At 41.5% G+C, this 18,215-nt stretch overlaps 1 protein-coding gene across 2 annotated transcripts in view; it reads right to left on the reverse strand.

Annotated features, from left to right (window-relative positions):
* The window catches only part of FAM20B (FAM20B glycosaminoglycan xylosylkinase), a 30,572-nt gene that overhangs the window by 7,256 nt on the left and 5,101 nt on the right, over positions 1 to 18,215 (reverse strand). The window contains exons 1-5 of one of the 2 annotated variants that reach the window (XM_009647754.2): positions 17,847 to 17,971; positions 9,993 to 10,523; positions 7,159 to 7,245; positions 4,597 to 4,706; positions 2,126 to 2,297 (exon numbers count right to left, since the gene is read on the reverse strand). In XM_009647754.2, the coding sequence (XP_009646049.1) occupies positions 2,126 to 2,297; positions 4,597 to 4,706; positions 7,159 to 7,245; positions 9,993 to 10,369 (746 nt within the window). In that variant the 5' untranslated portion in view covers positions 10,370 to 10,523; positions 17,847 to 17,971. Of the gene's footprint in view, positions 1 to 2,125; positions 2,298 to 4,596; positions 4,707 to 7,158; positions 7,246 to 9,992; positions 10,524 to 17,846; positions 17,972 to 18,215 lie in introns of those variants that run through there. The other variant, XM_035900585.1, reaches the window with a different exon arrangement.

The following is an 18,215-nucleotide window of genomic DNA, read 5'->3' on the forward strand; positions in this document are numbered from 1 at the left end:
TCTCCTCCAATGGCAAGATTTCAAGCTTCCCTTTTTTCTCCTCTCTTACACGTAACCTAGGCATGTATTAGTGGTCTTATAACATGGATGTTATTTCTCAATTCTCAAAAGCTAGGATTTTAAATTTTCTCATTTTCTTCTTTACAGTTTTCAAAGCTATTCAACACTACCACCGAAACAGCCAAATCTCTGGTGTATATCCTTTCCATCTGTCAACCTAAATAACAAGTACATCTATAACATCTTCCATGTAAGGACTGAAACAATCCTTCACAAAATAGCAGTTAAGTTGGAAATGCCTTACACCATCTGTGAACTGGAAACAGAAATGGAGGAAACACAAGCTGGAGAGACTCACTGACATGCTCAGAATCGCAGAGAGTCATAAAAGCAGGGAGAAGATCAGAATTTAACTACCAGAACTGCCACATACCCCACCTCATCTTCTAGAGGTCTGGAGCCTAAGCTCACATTATCCCATCTTTCTTCCAGTTATCCAAATCAGAGTGGCCAAAATTGTATTTTCTCAATGTTTTTGTTAACATGCCATATACACTCCTGAAATGATGCCTCTAGTTCCCTCTTTCTTTTGCGTCAAGGTCCAGCACAACACTCAATTTACAGCACAAACACACAAGCCAAACATCTCAAAACACACTCCTCCTTTTACTAGATAAATTTCTTTTATGCTACACTGTTCTCTTCCTCAAGTGTTTCTCTTTCTCTCATTTAACTTTAGATCAGTACTTAATCTCCTTGCAACAATTTTTCAGATACACTATGCTCTCTCTTCTTATTTTTCATTCACTCTTTCAAGATAGACCTTTCTCTGACATTTATTTCTGATCATTTATTAGCATAGGACTTTGAAGGTCAGGGATTTTATCTATTACACTTCCATTAAAAATCATGTACATTAATATGACTATATGAATTATATTCAAAAGGTTAACTCAGGACGGAGCAGTAGCAGCTAGATTGGGAAGAAAATTCCTACAGAGTTCTTTTTCCATAATTACCAGACAGAAAAAGGAGAACGTTTAATTCTCCTTATGCTCTCAGAGTGAAAAGCACAACATGACAAGATGCAAAACAACAGAACCATGCAATCCCAGCTGAATGAGGCAAGAGCAAGTAAGTTTAAAATACAGCAAGTATCAAATCAGCATAGGCATCAGGGTAAACTCCTGTATAAGTAGGCAGTTTATGATGAAAAACAGTCTCTCAAAAAAAGAAACACCTCCAAGAAATTCAGTCAATTAATTACTGCAATTTACCATGTACTAAATACAGCTGATTTTGACCTGTTGAAAAGGAGATAACATCTGCTGCTCAAAAATCAAACTATATATTTAATACTCTAAAATAATTCAATGAAACCTTTGGATGGGGTTCTTTCTGAGAACAATCACATCATTGGAAATCAATAGATCAAGGACTAAAAACCTCTTTCTAATCACCTGTCCAGGACACAGACTTCAAAAAAAGTACTAAGTGTGAAATAATCTGCTCTGGTCATGGCAAAACCATCTCCAACCCAAATACTTGGACATGTTACTATTGTACAAGATTGTTAGATCCCATGTTTGTCTTCTCTGAAAGCATTCTTTAGATGCTGAGCACAGTCACAAATGCTGATGGTATTCAAAGCAAAGAAGAACTTTTCAGTGCCTACCTACTTAAGCTAAACCAGCCCCACAACTTTTGAAACAAACTACAAGTATCACGAAATCAGGTCTGGCAGAAAACTACCCCGTGCTACTGTATTTTAGTAGGCCACAGAGGGGCACAGCATCAGAAGAAGATCTAGCGACACAAGAGGAGACTCTTGGTTCGCCAAGGGCCAAGATTTTAAGAGCCTGGAGTCAATGTATGGTGGAGTTATGTTCCAGGCAAGAAGTAGAAAAAGGACAGCACTTAGTATCATGGAAAACAAGATTTCGTTCTTGCTCATTTTAATTTAAATCTCATCCTAGACTTCGTGACTTCTCGTGTCATACCAAAAAAGCTGCCGGCAAAACTCTAGGTTTTCAGAACACTTGATCCTTAATTAGCTACTTTATTGCAAGAGTAATTCTGGTACAAATTAACATGTTTAAAGAATAACATTATCATGTTCTCATACCTGGCAAGTTTGCCTTCACGGTAAGTCCTACCCCATGGGTGCCGATGCTTCTGAAGAGGCCAGACATCTGGTAGCCACAGGGTCACTGACCCCTCCATGATGTCCCCATCTGCACAAGCTGGTTCTGTTTCCCGACAATAGTAGCACTTCCCATAGAAGCAAGTGTTATTACCTTAAAAAGAAAAAAAGAAATAATAAAGAGGTATCAAAAGAGCAGAACTTAATCCAAGGAATGCCAACTGAAATTCAGGAGCACATTGTTGCAGCAGAGCCTTCCCTGCAATAGGATTCCACTGCACTTGACCTCATGCTTCCTGCCTCTGAGAAGGAGAGGCTGAAGAGATTAAACAGACATCTATTAATTCAAAGCAACATTAAAGACTAATATTCAAAGGAGAGAGTAACTATATTTTCTAATGTTTTTATCACACTGAGAATTAATACAACATTGCACTATCAACAAGTTTTTGTGATCCCTTCCTAGTCCTTAGGACCATGACTTTGCAACCTTAGCACTCCTTGATTTTTAAATTCTACACTTCATGTGTCAGATTTAGGTTAGACATTAGGAAAAAATTTTTCAATGAAAGGGTTGTCAGGCACTGAACGGGCTGCCCAGGGAAGCGGTGGAGTCTCCATCCCTGGAGGTATTTAAGAGACCGGTAGACGAGGTGCTTAGGGACATGGTTTAGTGGTAGGATGGCAGGGTTGGGTTAACGGTTGGACTTGATGATCTTAAAGGTCTTTTCCAACCTAAATGATTCTATGATTTCTCACTTTTTTGAAAAACACAAACAAGCTGGCAAAAGTTTCACGCATGTCTTCTCACAGGAGAGGAACAATGAAACCCTGCAGTCTTTAATCCAGTAAGGCCTACGTAGCCTGTAGCATACAGTAAACTACATAGCCTAGATTAACATTTTTAGCTTAACCTTTTATATGTCACCCTTCTAATCTGCCTTTGCTTGACCCTTGCCAAATTAATTGCAGTTCCACACTCACAGATATTCTTCCAAAATATTCTTCAATTATGTCTCACTTCCTTGTGATTCCACTTATTCCCTGCCCTTTCTTCCTTTGGCTCTACATCCAATATCCTCCCCAAACCAGGCCCAGCTCACTGAAAGACGTGTTTTTCACTTTTCATCCTTACACATCCCAATCCTTTAGCCAGCCAGTACTCCTCTGCAGTCCTCCATCCAGACCCGGTGCTTGTGCTCCCACCACCCCAGACAGACATCAGAGAGATGATCATTAACAACACAGATCTTGCAGCAGACCAGATCTCTTATCTGTATGGAAAGCCCTGCAAGTCTCTCTTCCTTTTCCATGGCCTGCAGCAGGTCTAGCAAGAGACAGAATTCTGAGATTCCAGCTGTAACTCTAGCAAATCTGCACTAAGTATGCATGAATATCTTTTCTTCAAAACCTCCGAAACTTGGTCAAATGTGGGTTGACAAGAGATCACAACCTTCTCCCCAGATCCACCCATTTCTTTGGTTTACACTCTGCAGAACAGGCGGTTCCAAGGAATTTAAGGAAAGGCAATGAACATTTCTGGAGCCATACTTTTCAAGTCAGCATTTCTGCTAGAAAACTGCTTAGTTATCTTGGCTGAAATTAGAAAAAGTAAAGTCTGCCTGAGGCAGACACCCAATCTGAATGCAAAAAGAGTTTGGCAAGGCAGAGTTACTCTCATCTGAAAGTTACACCTTATAACTGAAAGCGTTAGGCAAACTTAGTAGGTGAGACTACCAACAGTGCTTGTAATAGACATACACAGGCACACATATTTATCAACTGTAATGAACAATCATCTCTAGAGTCTTCCTATTGGAAAAAAAAAAAAAAAAAAAAAAGAGTAATAATTGGATATTTTATGAAAGCCTGAAAGAGTTAAGGCTGCAGCTCAAGTAATTTCTTGGTGCTTAATGACCACCTGGTAGGAGTTCACCTTAATAATTCCCATTAAGTGCCCCTCACAGCATTATTACTGTAAACAACATACGGAAGTTCTGACACATTTAGTTATGAATGCTCAGCAGACTCTGACGTAGCACAAACATCATCTAATACCAACTGACGCATCAGCTGTATAAATTATCCAAAATTACCACTGTTTTCACATTAAATACAATTCTATTTTTTTCCTTTCAGGTCTAACCATAGACTTTTCTAACCACCTCTGACAGCAGAGAGGAAATTCGTAGTCAGAAAAAATCCCATCTGTAACAGCAGCATGAGGGAACACAGAGAAGTTACAGATGAAAAACTACTTGGAGAAAATCAAGTCCTCCTCCCCCGCCAAATGGGGTTATACAAGCATTACGATCTCTCTTGGCACAGAAAGAGACTTACCAGCTTCCTGTGTCATAGTTAACTGTTCTATAACTGTCAGAGTCCCCTGGCTTTTTTTCCCCATTAAACACATTTTTCTTTACTGGGCTGCACAATCCATGGAATCCACTTACCCACAGTCATGAAGGTACCCAGAAGCTGCTCTGTGGCTACTGGTTTGATCTCTGTACGTAGATTCACAAACCTGCCAACCACCAGTGGAGCTCGTCGGAAACCCAGAATTCTGAGTTGGGGTGACAAAACATGACATGAGAATTTGCAAGATAAGCAGCAGTTTCTAAATTAAAACAAAACAAAACCACAGTCTCTGTGCCACTGTCTGAAATTGAGATGACTGAGACCAAAGAATAAAGTTGGGACCCTGCAGCAACCTCCTCTCTTCTCCAAGGCAAAGTAAGGAAACTCATTTTTCTTAAGTGCCTGGATGTTAAACTTGCTTTATAGGCCATCAGTGACGCTCCTTTATTAGAGCATTTGCAGCAGAGCAGCACAGGATGCACCATGCTCCAACTCTCAGAAATCAGACCTCATACCAGCAATATCCATCATCTGTCTTGCTTACAGGCTGAAGCAGTAACCATATGGCCTTTGGGCTGGTCACCTGGAAAGATCATTTATAATTTGTGGGAATTACTATCTATTAAAATGTTATGTTTAAGTCCAATTCCATTATACTTGAAAGTAAACAACCTAGGAGTTATTTTGATTGGCATGAGGGGGGAGAAAGGACAAGAGAACGGTAGAACAAAACTGAATGCCTGAAGTGTCTGGAAAAAAAAGAGAGATGGCAAGAATAATCATAAAACTCGCAGTCAAAAGGTCCAGGTTCCACTCCCATGCCTGCCACAGTCTTTGCTCTGTGACCACAAATGACTTCTGTATTTATAATGGAATTTTAAAAGAGTTTAAAGGAGGAGTACAAACAACACTACAACGTCAGCCCCAACTCTCTTAATGTGCTTTTGATACCCTTTTGTTAGTCTTTGCATCTCGGAAAAAGAGATGCAGAAAAGGCACTACCCCTTCTGAAAAAGAGACAATCTACATTCCACAGAGATACCAGACGGGTCACTCTAACAGCTGCAAAGTATTTTTTTTAGATATTCAACGAGTAAGTCCCCTTCCCTAAGTATAAAATACCTCTAAGAAAGGGCAACAAATCATGTATGCATAAAGACAAAATTCATAGCCAATACAGATAGTTATGCACACCTTGAGAAAACGCAGGCATTCCACGTAAATAAGCACAGAGCTTAGCTCTGGAAAATCTGTCCCTGTATTTTCAGACAGCTGAAAGGCCGGTATCCTGGATAGCATAACCTCCCCATTAGTGGTAAACATACAATATTTTTCAGGTCCTTCTTGAAACAATGGCATCCTCAGACAAAATATGTAACTGTCACCATTTAAAACAAAGGTACACGCCAAAGTTATGTGGGCAGGCAGCTTCTGGTAGGTATTCTTGAAGAATACAGATGTGTGTAGCCACAAAAACAGGAGAAAGGCCAGACAAACAAGCACCAAAACACAGCCAAAGAAAAAGCAAGGAAGAGCTAAGAAAGAGGGGTTTGGACACTGGAAAGAGGCTTTGAATCGTTGCTTTACCATGTTTGATTATTGCTTTTTCAGGAACACACGTGTCTGCATTTTTCTTGAAAGCACAAATGGACAACAGACATCTGGCTACATCTTTTTCTTTCCTAAAACTCCCTGATTTTGGCCTAAAGATTTCAACAGCAGCGACAGGTGTTACCCAACTAGTTTTATACAACTAGAATTTAGTAATTCCACTGCCTGTGCAATGAGTTCCATGGGTGAACGTATATTTTACCACCTATGAATTTGGTCACAGTGACAAGCCTCTTATTTATGTACTAGGAAAGGAAGACTAAAACCTCAGTTTAAGTTTGACCATTTGACTCCCTATTATATTTGTCCCTCCTTATTCTTTTTCCCAAGATTTTAAATCTCTTCATATAAGAATTTTTCACATCTTTAATTATCTTCAGAAATCTCCAAAGTGCCAACATAGTCCTCCTATAACGAGAAGGACCAAGACTGCGCTCATTTATTCTCGAGAAAACTGCACCTTTAACTCATATTTCATAACTATCAACATTCAGTGTTTCGTAATTTCTGTCCCATTTTTTCTATGACCCATAACTTTGGGTTTTTTTCCTGCTAATTGCACCTCCAGCTCAGGTCCACAAAACCACCTGGATGCCCTTGCATAGAATCAATATAGGAATGGCTGTTGTTCGTCTAGGATGCATTGATTCATATTTAGTCTAAACTAAACTGTTAGTCTAGACCTTAGACTTAATTTTTTAGCATACTGGACATTAACTTAGCACGTACATTCAGCATTTCAGACTCTTCCATGGGGTATGGCTAAGCTCTTTCTACATATAACACGAAGTATCATTGGTTTCAGTGCTCATTCTCCATTTCAAATTTCTCAAACAAATCTCAAATATTAGACTCTTGCATAGATCTTCAAAATGAAGTTTCACAGAAAAGCTAATAATCTTTATTTTTGGCTTCAGTGTGATACATTGGCAGGTTTAGAAATAGCTCACATCTGAGACGTATTCTTCAAGGGACCACTTTTTCCCCCAACTCTGAAAAAGTGTTTACCAGAGAAAATAAAAACAGGTAACCCAATAGTTCCATACCTATCCAAGTGAAAGGCTGCCACTTCTGCGTTGTGTCTGTCATAGCCAGCGTATGGTTCTCCTTCCACTACATAATCCCTGGCATATCTGTAATTGAAATAAGTCAAATGAAGTGATTCATGCAGGTTTCCCATCAACTCTGCTGTTCACAGTAACAAGTGCAATAACTGTGCTAAGTTAAACAGACTCTGGGTCACTTTCAGAACTATTGCCCATGGGAGAGGGAAAAATTATTAAAGAGATTAAATAGTGTACAGATTGCTAAAACAGTAAATAAGGAGGAAAGGTCAGTAATGTACAGTGGTCTCAAGAGCTTGGGAAGTGGTGGCCATTCAAACTAATGAGTTTCAATTCAACCATATGCCAAGTCACATCTAAGAACAAAAAGCACAGACCCAGCTACAGAACAGAGGACTGTTTATACTGGAAAGCAGCAACATCACAAGCAATTTTGAGGTTAGAATGGATTGTAGATTAACATGAAAATACAATCTAATATTGTGGAAGAAATGCCAAATGTAATCTTTAGCAGCTAGATCAGCAAGTGTGAACCTGAGGACAATACTGGATATAAAAAAACCCCTTTATTCTAGTGGAGAAAAGACATAATGAACAGCAAGAAATAGAAATGAGACACACATTACAACATCATTATATTTTGGTGAAGTGGTGGGCCTTTTTTTTTTTTAAATAGATGTTACTTAAATAGTCAAGGCAAACACAAATTTCTGAGATTCATGACATTTGAATCAGGTCTAGACACTGCCTAAGAAGCATGCTTCAGATGAGCATAAAATACCACAATCAACACCGAGCAAATGGGTGAAATGCAATACATTTTCAAATAAAGTCAGGCCAAATTAGATTACCAATTTTCTCATTTCCATCTATGCATCAACTTGTGGAAACTGGATTATTTCCAACAGACTCGGGGTTCAAGAAGTAGCAGCAACAGTGCAAGAGAAGCCACAATGCTCTACTTTGATGTTTTAACCCTGCTCAGAGAAGATCTGGGACAAGACGACAGTCCATTTCATCAATCTAAGCAAATGCTTTAGCTTCTTGGTGAGGCAGCTCAACAGAGCATTAACGAGCGTGGGATGGTATGGAGTTTTTGGGAGGAGGATTTGACAGATTCCTGCCAAATTGTAACTTACTACAAATAAGCATCTTATTTCACATATACCACTGGCATGTGATGGTAGCAACTATTAATAATTAATAACTTAGGCTGGATTCCAAGTACTTTTGAAACGAGATAGCTAATCCTCAGAACGTGTTCTTGGCTTCAGGTTTTTTGTATATACTTACAGCAGGCTTTTGAAAACATGGTCGCATTTTGAAAGCTGCAGAGCTAAAACTTATTGGTAAAACACAACCAACTTCTTGCTTCTCTGCGCAGTAGGCATGTAGTTCTTTCTAGAGCAAAGGTGGCAAATCAAGAGAATTCATTCTTCCCCAACCTGTAACTTTTCTCAAAAAGGTTTTTAGTAGTAACTTTCACACACCTTTCAGGTCAAAAGCTAGTTAAAGAGGCTACCTTGCAAGGACAGAATAAGACTACCCACAAGCCTAGCTATTCAGCAGTCACAAACAGAACATGGGTCTACCAGTATGGCTAGGGCCATACTGTCTAGCACCCCTAGAAACTGTCCAGCACTCCTATAAACAGTCCCAGCTGCATGTGTCCTTGAGGGAGCGTAGTCACTGTGATCGCCTGCACAGACATTCCGTTATGGGAATGTAACTTAATGCTTGGTGAAACGCTTTATGGCAGTCACTTATACGGAAAGCACTACAGAAATGCCACGTCTTGTTACTGCATTTATTCGATGAGCTGCCTGCCGTACCACCAAGACTTCTGAGTGAAAGGTTCACACTGTTTAAACACAGCCTAGCCTCACAGCAAAGCTCCAGCCAGACCAGTAACTGACCATACAAAATCAGGGCTGAGAATTTAAGAAGCGGAGGGCAGATTTTTTTTCTCATTCTCTAATCATTCATTAACATGACAAAAAAACTTCATGCTTGCTCAACCCAATATCCTTTGGAGAGAGCTGTACTCATTTGGCAATGACACTTTACATCTGCAGCGCACTCCCATAAAACACACCTGCCTTACTTTTTTTACATCTCTCTTTCTTCTCCTTTTCCCTGTAGGCAAACAGTTCAAAAAGGTTTACAGATGTGCACAAGACTCTTCATAAATGTTCATTCATGTCAAATTTCCCTGTAGATTACTGCAAACAGAGACCATGCCAAGGAAGTATCACGACCCACCCATTCTTTCATTGCTCCTCCAGTATTCCCTATTGGCAGACAGGAAACTCAGGGGCTTTCACTCAGACCTACCAAGCCATTTTTACAGTCTTCATGCATCTACACCAGACATCCAGATCTACTTTTAAGATGACTGTCAGCTTTCACTCCTTCCCTATTCTTGAACCGCATTCTCTCATGGCAGCTTGATATGACCCTTACTCAGAAAGAATAGGCAAGACTTGTCTCCACACTGTCAGAACCTGCACTTCCACAATCAGGAAGGCACTGCTCAGAAACATCAGGTTTAACAAACATTCCCTCAGGACTGAACGCGGCGATTATTCTTTTAACATAAAGACAGGCTGTTTCGAGCATCAAAGCTATACAGCCTGAGAGACAGCTGGCACAGCAACCTAATGTTACTAAAGGACCAGCAAGGCTCTATACTGTCTGTCTCACAAATAACACAAATTTACATGTAAATTTGTAACAAACATTTATGCAACAACATGGAGATTAAAAAAAATATACATAAAGCAGTTATTAATGCAGTCACTGAAGGCAATATTTACCTCTTGGGTTTGAAGACGACCTTCTGTCCTCCTTCAAGTATTAGCAAAGCTTTCAGTTGGGTCCCTTTGTATCCCACATCAGCTTTTATTATTTTCTTTGTTGTCATGGCATGCATAACAGCCCCTAGCTCGGGTGTCTCCTCAGGATACACCTCCCGGGGCACCACCCATTGGGCTGCAATTTCCCAAGGGGACTGCAACGTATGGTCGAGTCGAGGGTCCAGTTCTACGTGGAGGCTTGCCATCATACGGTGAAAGGCGCGCTGGTCCTCCCGATTGGCGGCTGAGGTGTCCAAGTTGTCAATGAGGAAAACTTTTGTGAAAATGAAGATGACAAGGAGGATGGCCAACAGCACAACCCGCTGTTTTAGCTTCATGGTGACCTTCAACCCTTCTCCCCTGACCCTTTCTTCCAAGCGTTACAGGAAGTCTGTTGGAGATCAGGGTGAGGAAGGGGATGTTAGTTAATGAATTTCATTCATAACTTGCATTGTGAAAGAGGTATCGCCACTGAAGCATCTTCTGGTACCCCTAAAAATAAACAAATCACAAACTTAAAAAAAAATGCATTCCTGCCGATCCCACCAAACTCAAAATCAGGTTTATTCTTGGAGCATAAGTCTGCATTTATGTACACTTGTACCCTAAAGCCCAAACATTTCTGTTAAAACACATGGGGCTTGCTGTCTTCCTGTAGCCTTTCAGTGATGTGCATGAAAAGGGAAATTGCCTGATAGCATCTCTACACAGCTGAAATCATAACAGCTGCAACTACCATGGGCAAGACTTCTGCAGAGAATTGTAGTTTAAGTTGATTGCTCCACTTTCACGCACACTTTTCCACCAGTAAGAGAACCCATGACCTCTGGTTTCCTAAAGATTTGTCCCCCAAGACAGAGCTCCCAGGTAGATTTCCCGACATCTGACAACCGGTGAGAACAGCTGCACAGCCCAGTTTCCTGAAGGTACAAGACATAAGGGCAGAATAGACTTAATTTGTTTATTGCCTCTCATTTTCTGCCACTATAATTTATCCATCTTTTTTCCATTCTTAAAAAAAAAAGAAGAAAAAACCAGGGGAGGTGGACATCTTTACTTCCTTGCGGTTAACTATGTATCTTCTGCAGTCAACTGTAAAACCAATAACCACAAAACCCATACAAAATATCTGTAATCTCAACACCAAGTTACCAAGTAACAAGAAAAAAAAACCCCAAAACACTAATAACTGCCTCTTCTCAGAAACCTCACCTGTAACAGTTAAAAGCCACATCTGTGTTTCTATATTTACAGTGGGCTGCAAGACACGCCTCACCCTGCAACAAGCCTTTGTCAGTGTTAGCATACAAGGACCACGTAACACACAGTTAATCAACTGTACTTCAATTATGAGGACAGAAATTATCTTCATAATATAAGTTGAATGTAGTCAAAACCCAAATGGAAACGGATACTACGGCACATCTCTAAGGAACACTCGGAGCCAACAGAGATTTCTCTTTGCACAAGCCATGCTAATCATGAAAACCACAAATGGCAGCCTGAGCTGCGGCAGGACTAATACAGAAAAGCCTTCTCATGCGATTTAACAATAAGCGTATAAACCAGTCATTATTAATCATGTCACTGGAAAAACAAGCTGCACAGGCTAAGTTAATTTACCAGCAGCAACCAAAGGATAGACAGACTATGACTTGCCGGCCAAACACAGATCACAGCCATCTTCAGTGTCTGTGTGGACACCATGCCCTGCCCGCAAAGGTCACAGCGGGTTACAATGGTTCTGAGGGGCTTGAGCATATCCTTGAGGTACATCTCCACCAAAGATTAAGGCCGTGGCAAACAGCAGATGACAGTAAGGCACATCCTCTGAGGAAGTCATCAGTGCAGAATCAGGTTGGCACAGTATAAGGGTACTCGTATAAAAGCACATGCAAGCCCAAGGATGACCCCACAGCACCTTAAATAAATTTACATGAGGTCTATAGCGGACCCACCCTACATCCCAGCTAGGTGGCTCTCCCACCTTCCCCCGCATCAGTGTAGTTCAACGACCCAGGTTGCCGAGCCTCCCAAACATTAGCCATCACCTTTGGTTTCTGCGCGAACCACCTACTGTTAAGTTTTTGAGCCAATGGACAGTTTAACACCTGACTACAAAACACCACTACTGGTGCAAGTCAGAGAGACAAGGGAGGGCGGCACAGCAGCTCCAACAGTGGGCTATGATTCATCAAGGGTCTAGAAAGCCTACCTACCTACAGAGGGCACCTTAAGTTACTCAAGTCAGCACTGTCACCTAAAGAATGGCCCCACTCTCCATGTACTTCCCACCTTCATGCAATGAACTCCATGAAAGACCTGATCAGTGTCAAAGCTTGACCGTTTTTATTAACTCCTGGCTTCACCCTCCTTCCCTCAAATCTGGTTTCCAACGTGGTTTCACAAGCATCTGAGGAGGGCACACTACGAGGCCAAGAACAAGCGTTTCTCCTGGAAGCAGCACCAGTGATGATATGTGCAGGTGAAACTACGGCCCAGGCCAGCCCAACGAAGAATAAGCAGCTGAACCACTTAGAAACAGTCACAAAGAGCCCACCAAGAGGTACAAGGAAAATCTGGTAACAACTGTCAGATCTTCCTATTTTCAAAATCACTCTTCTCAGCACAGTGACCACTCAACTTTCAGGCGACACGCTCTGACATTGCAGAAACATGGCTTTTAGCTCTCCTTATCATCTAAATTGTTTTTGCCATCATTGTCCTGCCTCAGGTGACAGCTCACTTCAGTTTGGCCCTTCCCAAGTTACACATTTTGCCTCTTAAATATTTCCTATAAAACCTGTCCACTAAAGCAGGAAAGAAAGTGGAAGTCTCCTAATGACAGTGAGTTAAAACGGAGATGTGAACAAGTGGTTTAATGTTAATAGCAACCACCTCCAGCAATATAAAAACCCCATGAAGGGTAAAGGGCAGGGTGAAAGAAGGCTACCAAGCCTCAGGGATGCTTCAAACTAGTCCTGTGGTTCCCTGTTAACTATGTAATACTGATTTTAATCTATTGGAAAATAAGTGCTTGTGCTAATAGTGAAAGACAACAAATCACATGTTTATATGGAAATTAAAACATATTCTTGTTCATCTCAGTTCTGTTCAGGCAGCCTGTATTTCTCCAAACAGCACATCGATCTGCACATTGCACACTGCAAGAGTGAGAATGAGAAGCACAGGCAAGGAAGATGCACCTGACCTAAGAGCCCTCGTTCTTGCAAATACAGACTCACCCAGGAGGAGAGCCCTAAATATTATTATTATTATTAAATCTAAATAAACAAGCAAAGTAGATCAGGCTGAAACAGTACCTTCTCATTGTAACTTCATAATTTCACACTTTGAACATTGCTGTTATCAAGATCTGCTTTCATTCATTTTTAAAATCCAATGGAGTTTATAAGAAGTTACACAGAAGAACACGGTTCATTTCGGAGCAGTTACTCCTCATTATGAGATATGTATACATGTACACACATATTTTAAGAAAGCCTCACAGCCCAGTGTTGGCCAACTAAAGCACAGGACAGAAACGTTTCATACCGTTGGAGCTCAATCTGGGCACTCACTTTCCTAGACTGATTTCAGGAATGCTAAGTTTCTCTAGGGATTCTTTTTGTGGGAGAACGTAACTAGAGCCACCACTTAAATTAAAGGTCATTTCCTTAGTTTATCTTTTGTGACAGCTTTGAAACTAATTTTGGCTGAAAACCTCCAACTACGTAGACGGAATTTACAAAAAAAAATTTAAATATTTGCTATAAGACATTTCGGTAATTCCCTCAACTGAACAACCAATCCTCACCAAACATTTCTCCTGAAGTTACGCAATTAAATCCTGACATCCCAACTAAACCCCTACCCTGATTTTGCTCTCTGTAGCTTTAAGCAGGTGAATCAGCTCTGACTTTTTACTGACATCTGCCGAAATGAGTCATCAGCTGCTTTTCTCCAACAAACAACAAGACACCCCTGAGGTTGCTATGCAATCGATTTCACAGAGCCTGCACATTACTCCTTAGGTGCCAACATTATGCTCCTTGCTGTACGAGCCAACAAAAATTAATCCCTTCTTCATGAAGAAGTTTACCACAGAGAGCAAGAACTTAAGCTTTATTGTTTTAAATTGAAGATGGCAGGAGTGACAGCGGTGAGGTGTTGTAAGAAGATGTTTATGTAGTTTTGGAAGAAGTCAATTTGAAGAAAAGGACAAGTCTTTTCCAGAAAGACTTGGACTGGAAAAGAGGATTATAAAAGCTCAGGAAGTGTGAAGATGCTCCTGGAATGAGGACAGAGATGGGAGAACTGGCCACAGAAACAAATGAAATAATAATAATAAAAAAAATTAAAAAGGGGGAAATAGGGCGAGTTGTGAGCAGAACTCTGTGGAACAAAGGGTGAAAGGGTTTAGGACAATGACAAAAGTAAATCCAGGTATAATCTCAGAAGGAGACACAAAAATTAAATTGTTCCAGAAACTGGCAGGGGTGAGAGGATGAGGCAAGGGTCTTCATGCTTCACATGGGGCAAAGGGACAGAGCAGCCGCTCACTTCTACATAAGAGTCGCAGGACTATGGGACGCACAGAATGGTACTAGATACTCTTTGAACCAGAAGGCATCAGAGAAGGAAAACCCCAAATAAAGTTTTCAGAAGTCAAACATGTTTTAAGCCTCCAACCAGAGCTAACATGATATAATGACAGAGTAATCCCTGTATGCACCTACCGTCCCATAACAACACACATGTTGGGCAGCAGCTGCTGATCTCATACCAAGGTCAGGTAACTCCAAAAGTGGGGGGATTTTTGTTTTTTTAATTTTTTTTTTTTCCTGAGCTTCTACTTAGCATTATCTCCAGCTATCATCATGAAACAGAAGACATCATCCAAAGAGTTTTGTTGCTTTACCATCCAAACTCCATCCCTATGTCACAGAAGTAGAGAAAACCCCACTTCCCTCTACCATAGCCCTGATTGACGAGGAAAAGAAAAGAGTCAGAAACAACCATATCAGCTTTTTAATAGGGTAGTTAACTGGCAAGTTTGCTTAAGCAATGCTTCTTGGTTTTCAATACCTCTTCAGGATATTTCCTGATCAATTTTGTCTTTCATTATAGCCAGGTCTGTATTCTTAGCAAGTAACAAGTCTTCCAAGTCAATATCCAAATAACAGCATCTTCTAAATATCACAGTGGGGTCCCTGTGCACACAAACGCCTGAACTAGCATTAAATACCAACATCGTACCGCTTTACTCCCAGTTCTAAAAGCCACATGAAACTCGTCTGCTACAAACAGCAGCAAAATCACAGTGACCGTAAGCAGCCTACAAAGTTAGCAGAGGACCGGATCTCAGAGACGAGTTTTTATTAAAGTCACAAGACCAATGCCATAACATGTACCATAACCTTATTTTTATATCATAAAGCTAGAAAGCTGCTATCTCAAAAATACTTGTGTACAACTTGCAAGGTTTTTGTTACGCTCCAAATGACAAATAACGTCTGAGGGCTGGCAAAGGTTTGGTCTCTCAGGACAAGGACAGAAAAAAAATCATAGTCTGAACAGATGCCAATCTGAAATAAACATGGTTAAGTATACTCTAACTCCTGTTTAAATGCAGGTTTTATCTTCCTAAATACACTATGCCTTTTGGGATCTCCTATGAAAACGTCTTTGGAAGTTCTGTATACAGTAGTGATGTTTTCTTCTTCCTAAAATGTACTTCAGTCTCACCAGATCAATCCTTCCTCCCATCCTCCCCTCTTTGGCCAACTCCTGGGTCGCTCATGCTTTCCCTCTCTGCGTTATTTCAGTTTTCACAGGCAGGCTCCCACAGACCTTTACTTAGATTTTTCAGACTCATTCTGTCACTTCTACTCTCTGCATGCTGCCTGCTTTGTGTACGAGTTTAGCAACCCAGTGCACAAGGCTTCACGTATTTACTTGTCAGCTATTTCTCCATCTCTTTTTCTGTTAAAACCCCCACTATCTATAGGCAAAACTTTTGCTACAGTCTATGTTCAAACTTTCCTTTCCACATGCACAATTGCATCCCTGGTTGAGAGCTACAGTGTGGATAAAATATGAAAGATCACAGGCATTTTAACTGCTGCATTATCTCTCTCTGCAACTGTGAAAGTTGCACACTTCTGAGATAAATTAAATAATTTTGTGCTTCTGTCTGTCCACCTTGCCCCATTATGTTCCTTACTAACTTTAGAATCCATTACCTACAGTTCTGTCAAATTTGCCAGGGGAATACATTCATGAGCTTTACAAAAACAACTGGCCAGATGGAGGACAGAAGCCTCAAGAAGTCAAGGACAACTCCGTACATATCCTCAATCTTTACCAGCATCCGGCTGCCTGCTTGGCAAATGGGAACACCTGACTCAGCTGGCTGCACAAATAAAGACGGGGCAGATCAGGACACAGGCAGCACTGGGGTGCAGTCCTGTGGAGAGGGAGGCTACCGGGGGACTGAGAGCAGTAGGGGGCAGGGGCAGGAGTCACTGTGATAGGATGCGGCAAACAAGTCTCCAGGAAACGAGGCTTCGTCAATTCTCCTTGCAGAACAACTTTCCTTCAAGCACAGTTTCCTATGGAAACAAAGTTTATATAATCATGCTTTTCACTGGTAAGCTTTTGGATCCATTGGCTAATTTTAAATGCATCTGAGAGAACAGTAGATGTTTTGAAGACAGAGTTTAGGTGTTCATTGGGAATTGGCAGCTGGGGAGCACTGAGGGAAAGGCTGCAGCATTAGCTCAACAGTTGCCTGTGTGCCTCGGCCATCTGGGCAACCAGCATGCGCACAGCTGGTATGTGGAGGGAGCTGGAAACACCGCATGAGAAGGAAGGAATTGAAAGGACTATAAAGTGGAACGGTACGGGACGCAGGCAGGAGCTGAGGGTAACAAAGCGGAGAGTGCTGGGACCTAGTCAGAAGACAACAGAAAACATGCCTGTTTCAGTAGTAAGGGAACAACTCCCCCTGGCCCCCATCCCAGTTGCTGACGTTCCACCTGACCATCATGGGCAGATACACAACAATAACGTGAGCTGGAAATGTTTTAGGGAGCCTTGTTCAACTTGGAAGTAAAGCCAAAGTAGTGAGAAAATGCCGTCGTTTTCCTTCTCAACTTGATGTTCTTTTGTTTATTCAGTTCACACCTAGAGATGGGCACCAAAAGGTCAACCTGGGTCTGTACACCTACCTGACGTTTAGCAACAGCAAGCCTATCTCTGCGATAAGATAGCACCAATCAACCTCCCCTACTCCCAAGGGAGGCAGCAGACAAGGAACTGGAGGACAAGAAATTTTGGTATGAGAACTGAACTGTAAACTTTGTTAATGTGCAAGAAGACAAAATCTGCCTCACCCTCCTGAGATTTTATATTGCAAATGGAGACAAATCTCGTTGCAGCTAAGTAGGTCAGACTTAAGGCTGTAAGAGGTGCATGGAGTAATTTTCAAATTAAAGTAAGACCATGGTATTAATGCCCTATTCTGTAATAAGTACCAGGTGGGATCTATTCACATGGAATTCACTGCAAGCCCAGCATCTGCGTTTTGCAGTTTTCGCTGTTTGCTCAGACCCTAAAGCACGTACGTATAGTGCAGCACCAGGGCCTCAGCCAGCATAAAACAAAACAGCTGTGCTGCTTATACACATCTGTATCCAGAAAGGATCTAAAGACAGATGTCCTTTAAAAACGGTTAAAGCCATGGCTTTGACAACTATGATGAGCATTTCTCCCCAACAATACCCGCCTTATTTTTCGCAACCTGACCATGACCTTAGCTAAGCTGGAAGGGGCACTCTGCGGGCCGGCCCGTTGCGCGGAGGGCTATTCACCAGCGCGAGCGCGTCCTTAGGAAGGCAGCAGGCTTCACAGCTGGGCGGCGTTCTTTTCCCATCTGAAAGCAAGGCTCCACAAGAGGAAGGAAAACGTAAGAGCGCAGATAAACATTCACATCTGCTCTGGCGATGCCTGTCAAGTCCTTAACTGACCACGGCCAGAATCGGAAGGCATTTTGGGAACCTGACCTTCCGCATACGGGAATGCCTCCGTAGAGGTGTTCCCAGTGAGGCCAGATCTGCTCAGACCGAACGCGTCCTACGTGCCGGAGGACCCAGCCGTGCCCCATTCCACCGCGCTGCTCAC

The sequence above is a fragment of the Egretta garzetta genome, unplaced genomic scaffold (genome assembly GCF_000687185.1).
Source record: "Egretta garzetta isolate BGI_Z169 unplaced genomic scaffold, ASM68718v1 scaffold760, whole genome shotgun sequence".
Lineage (NCBI taxonomy): Eukaryota > Metazoa > Chordata > Aves > Pelecaniformes > Ardeidae > Egretta > Egretta garzetta.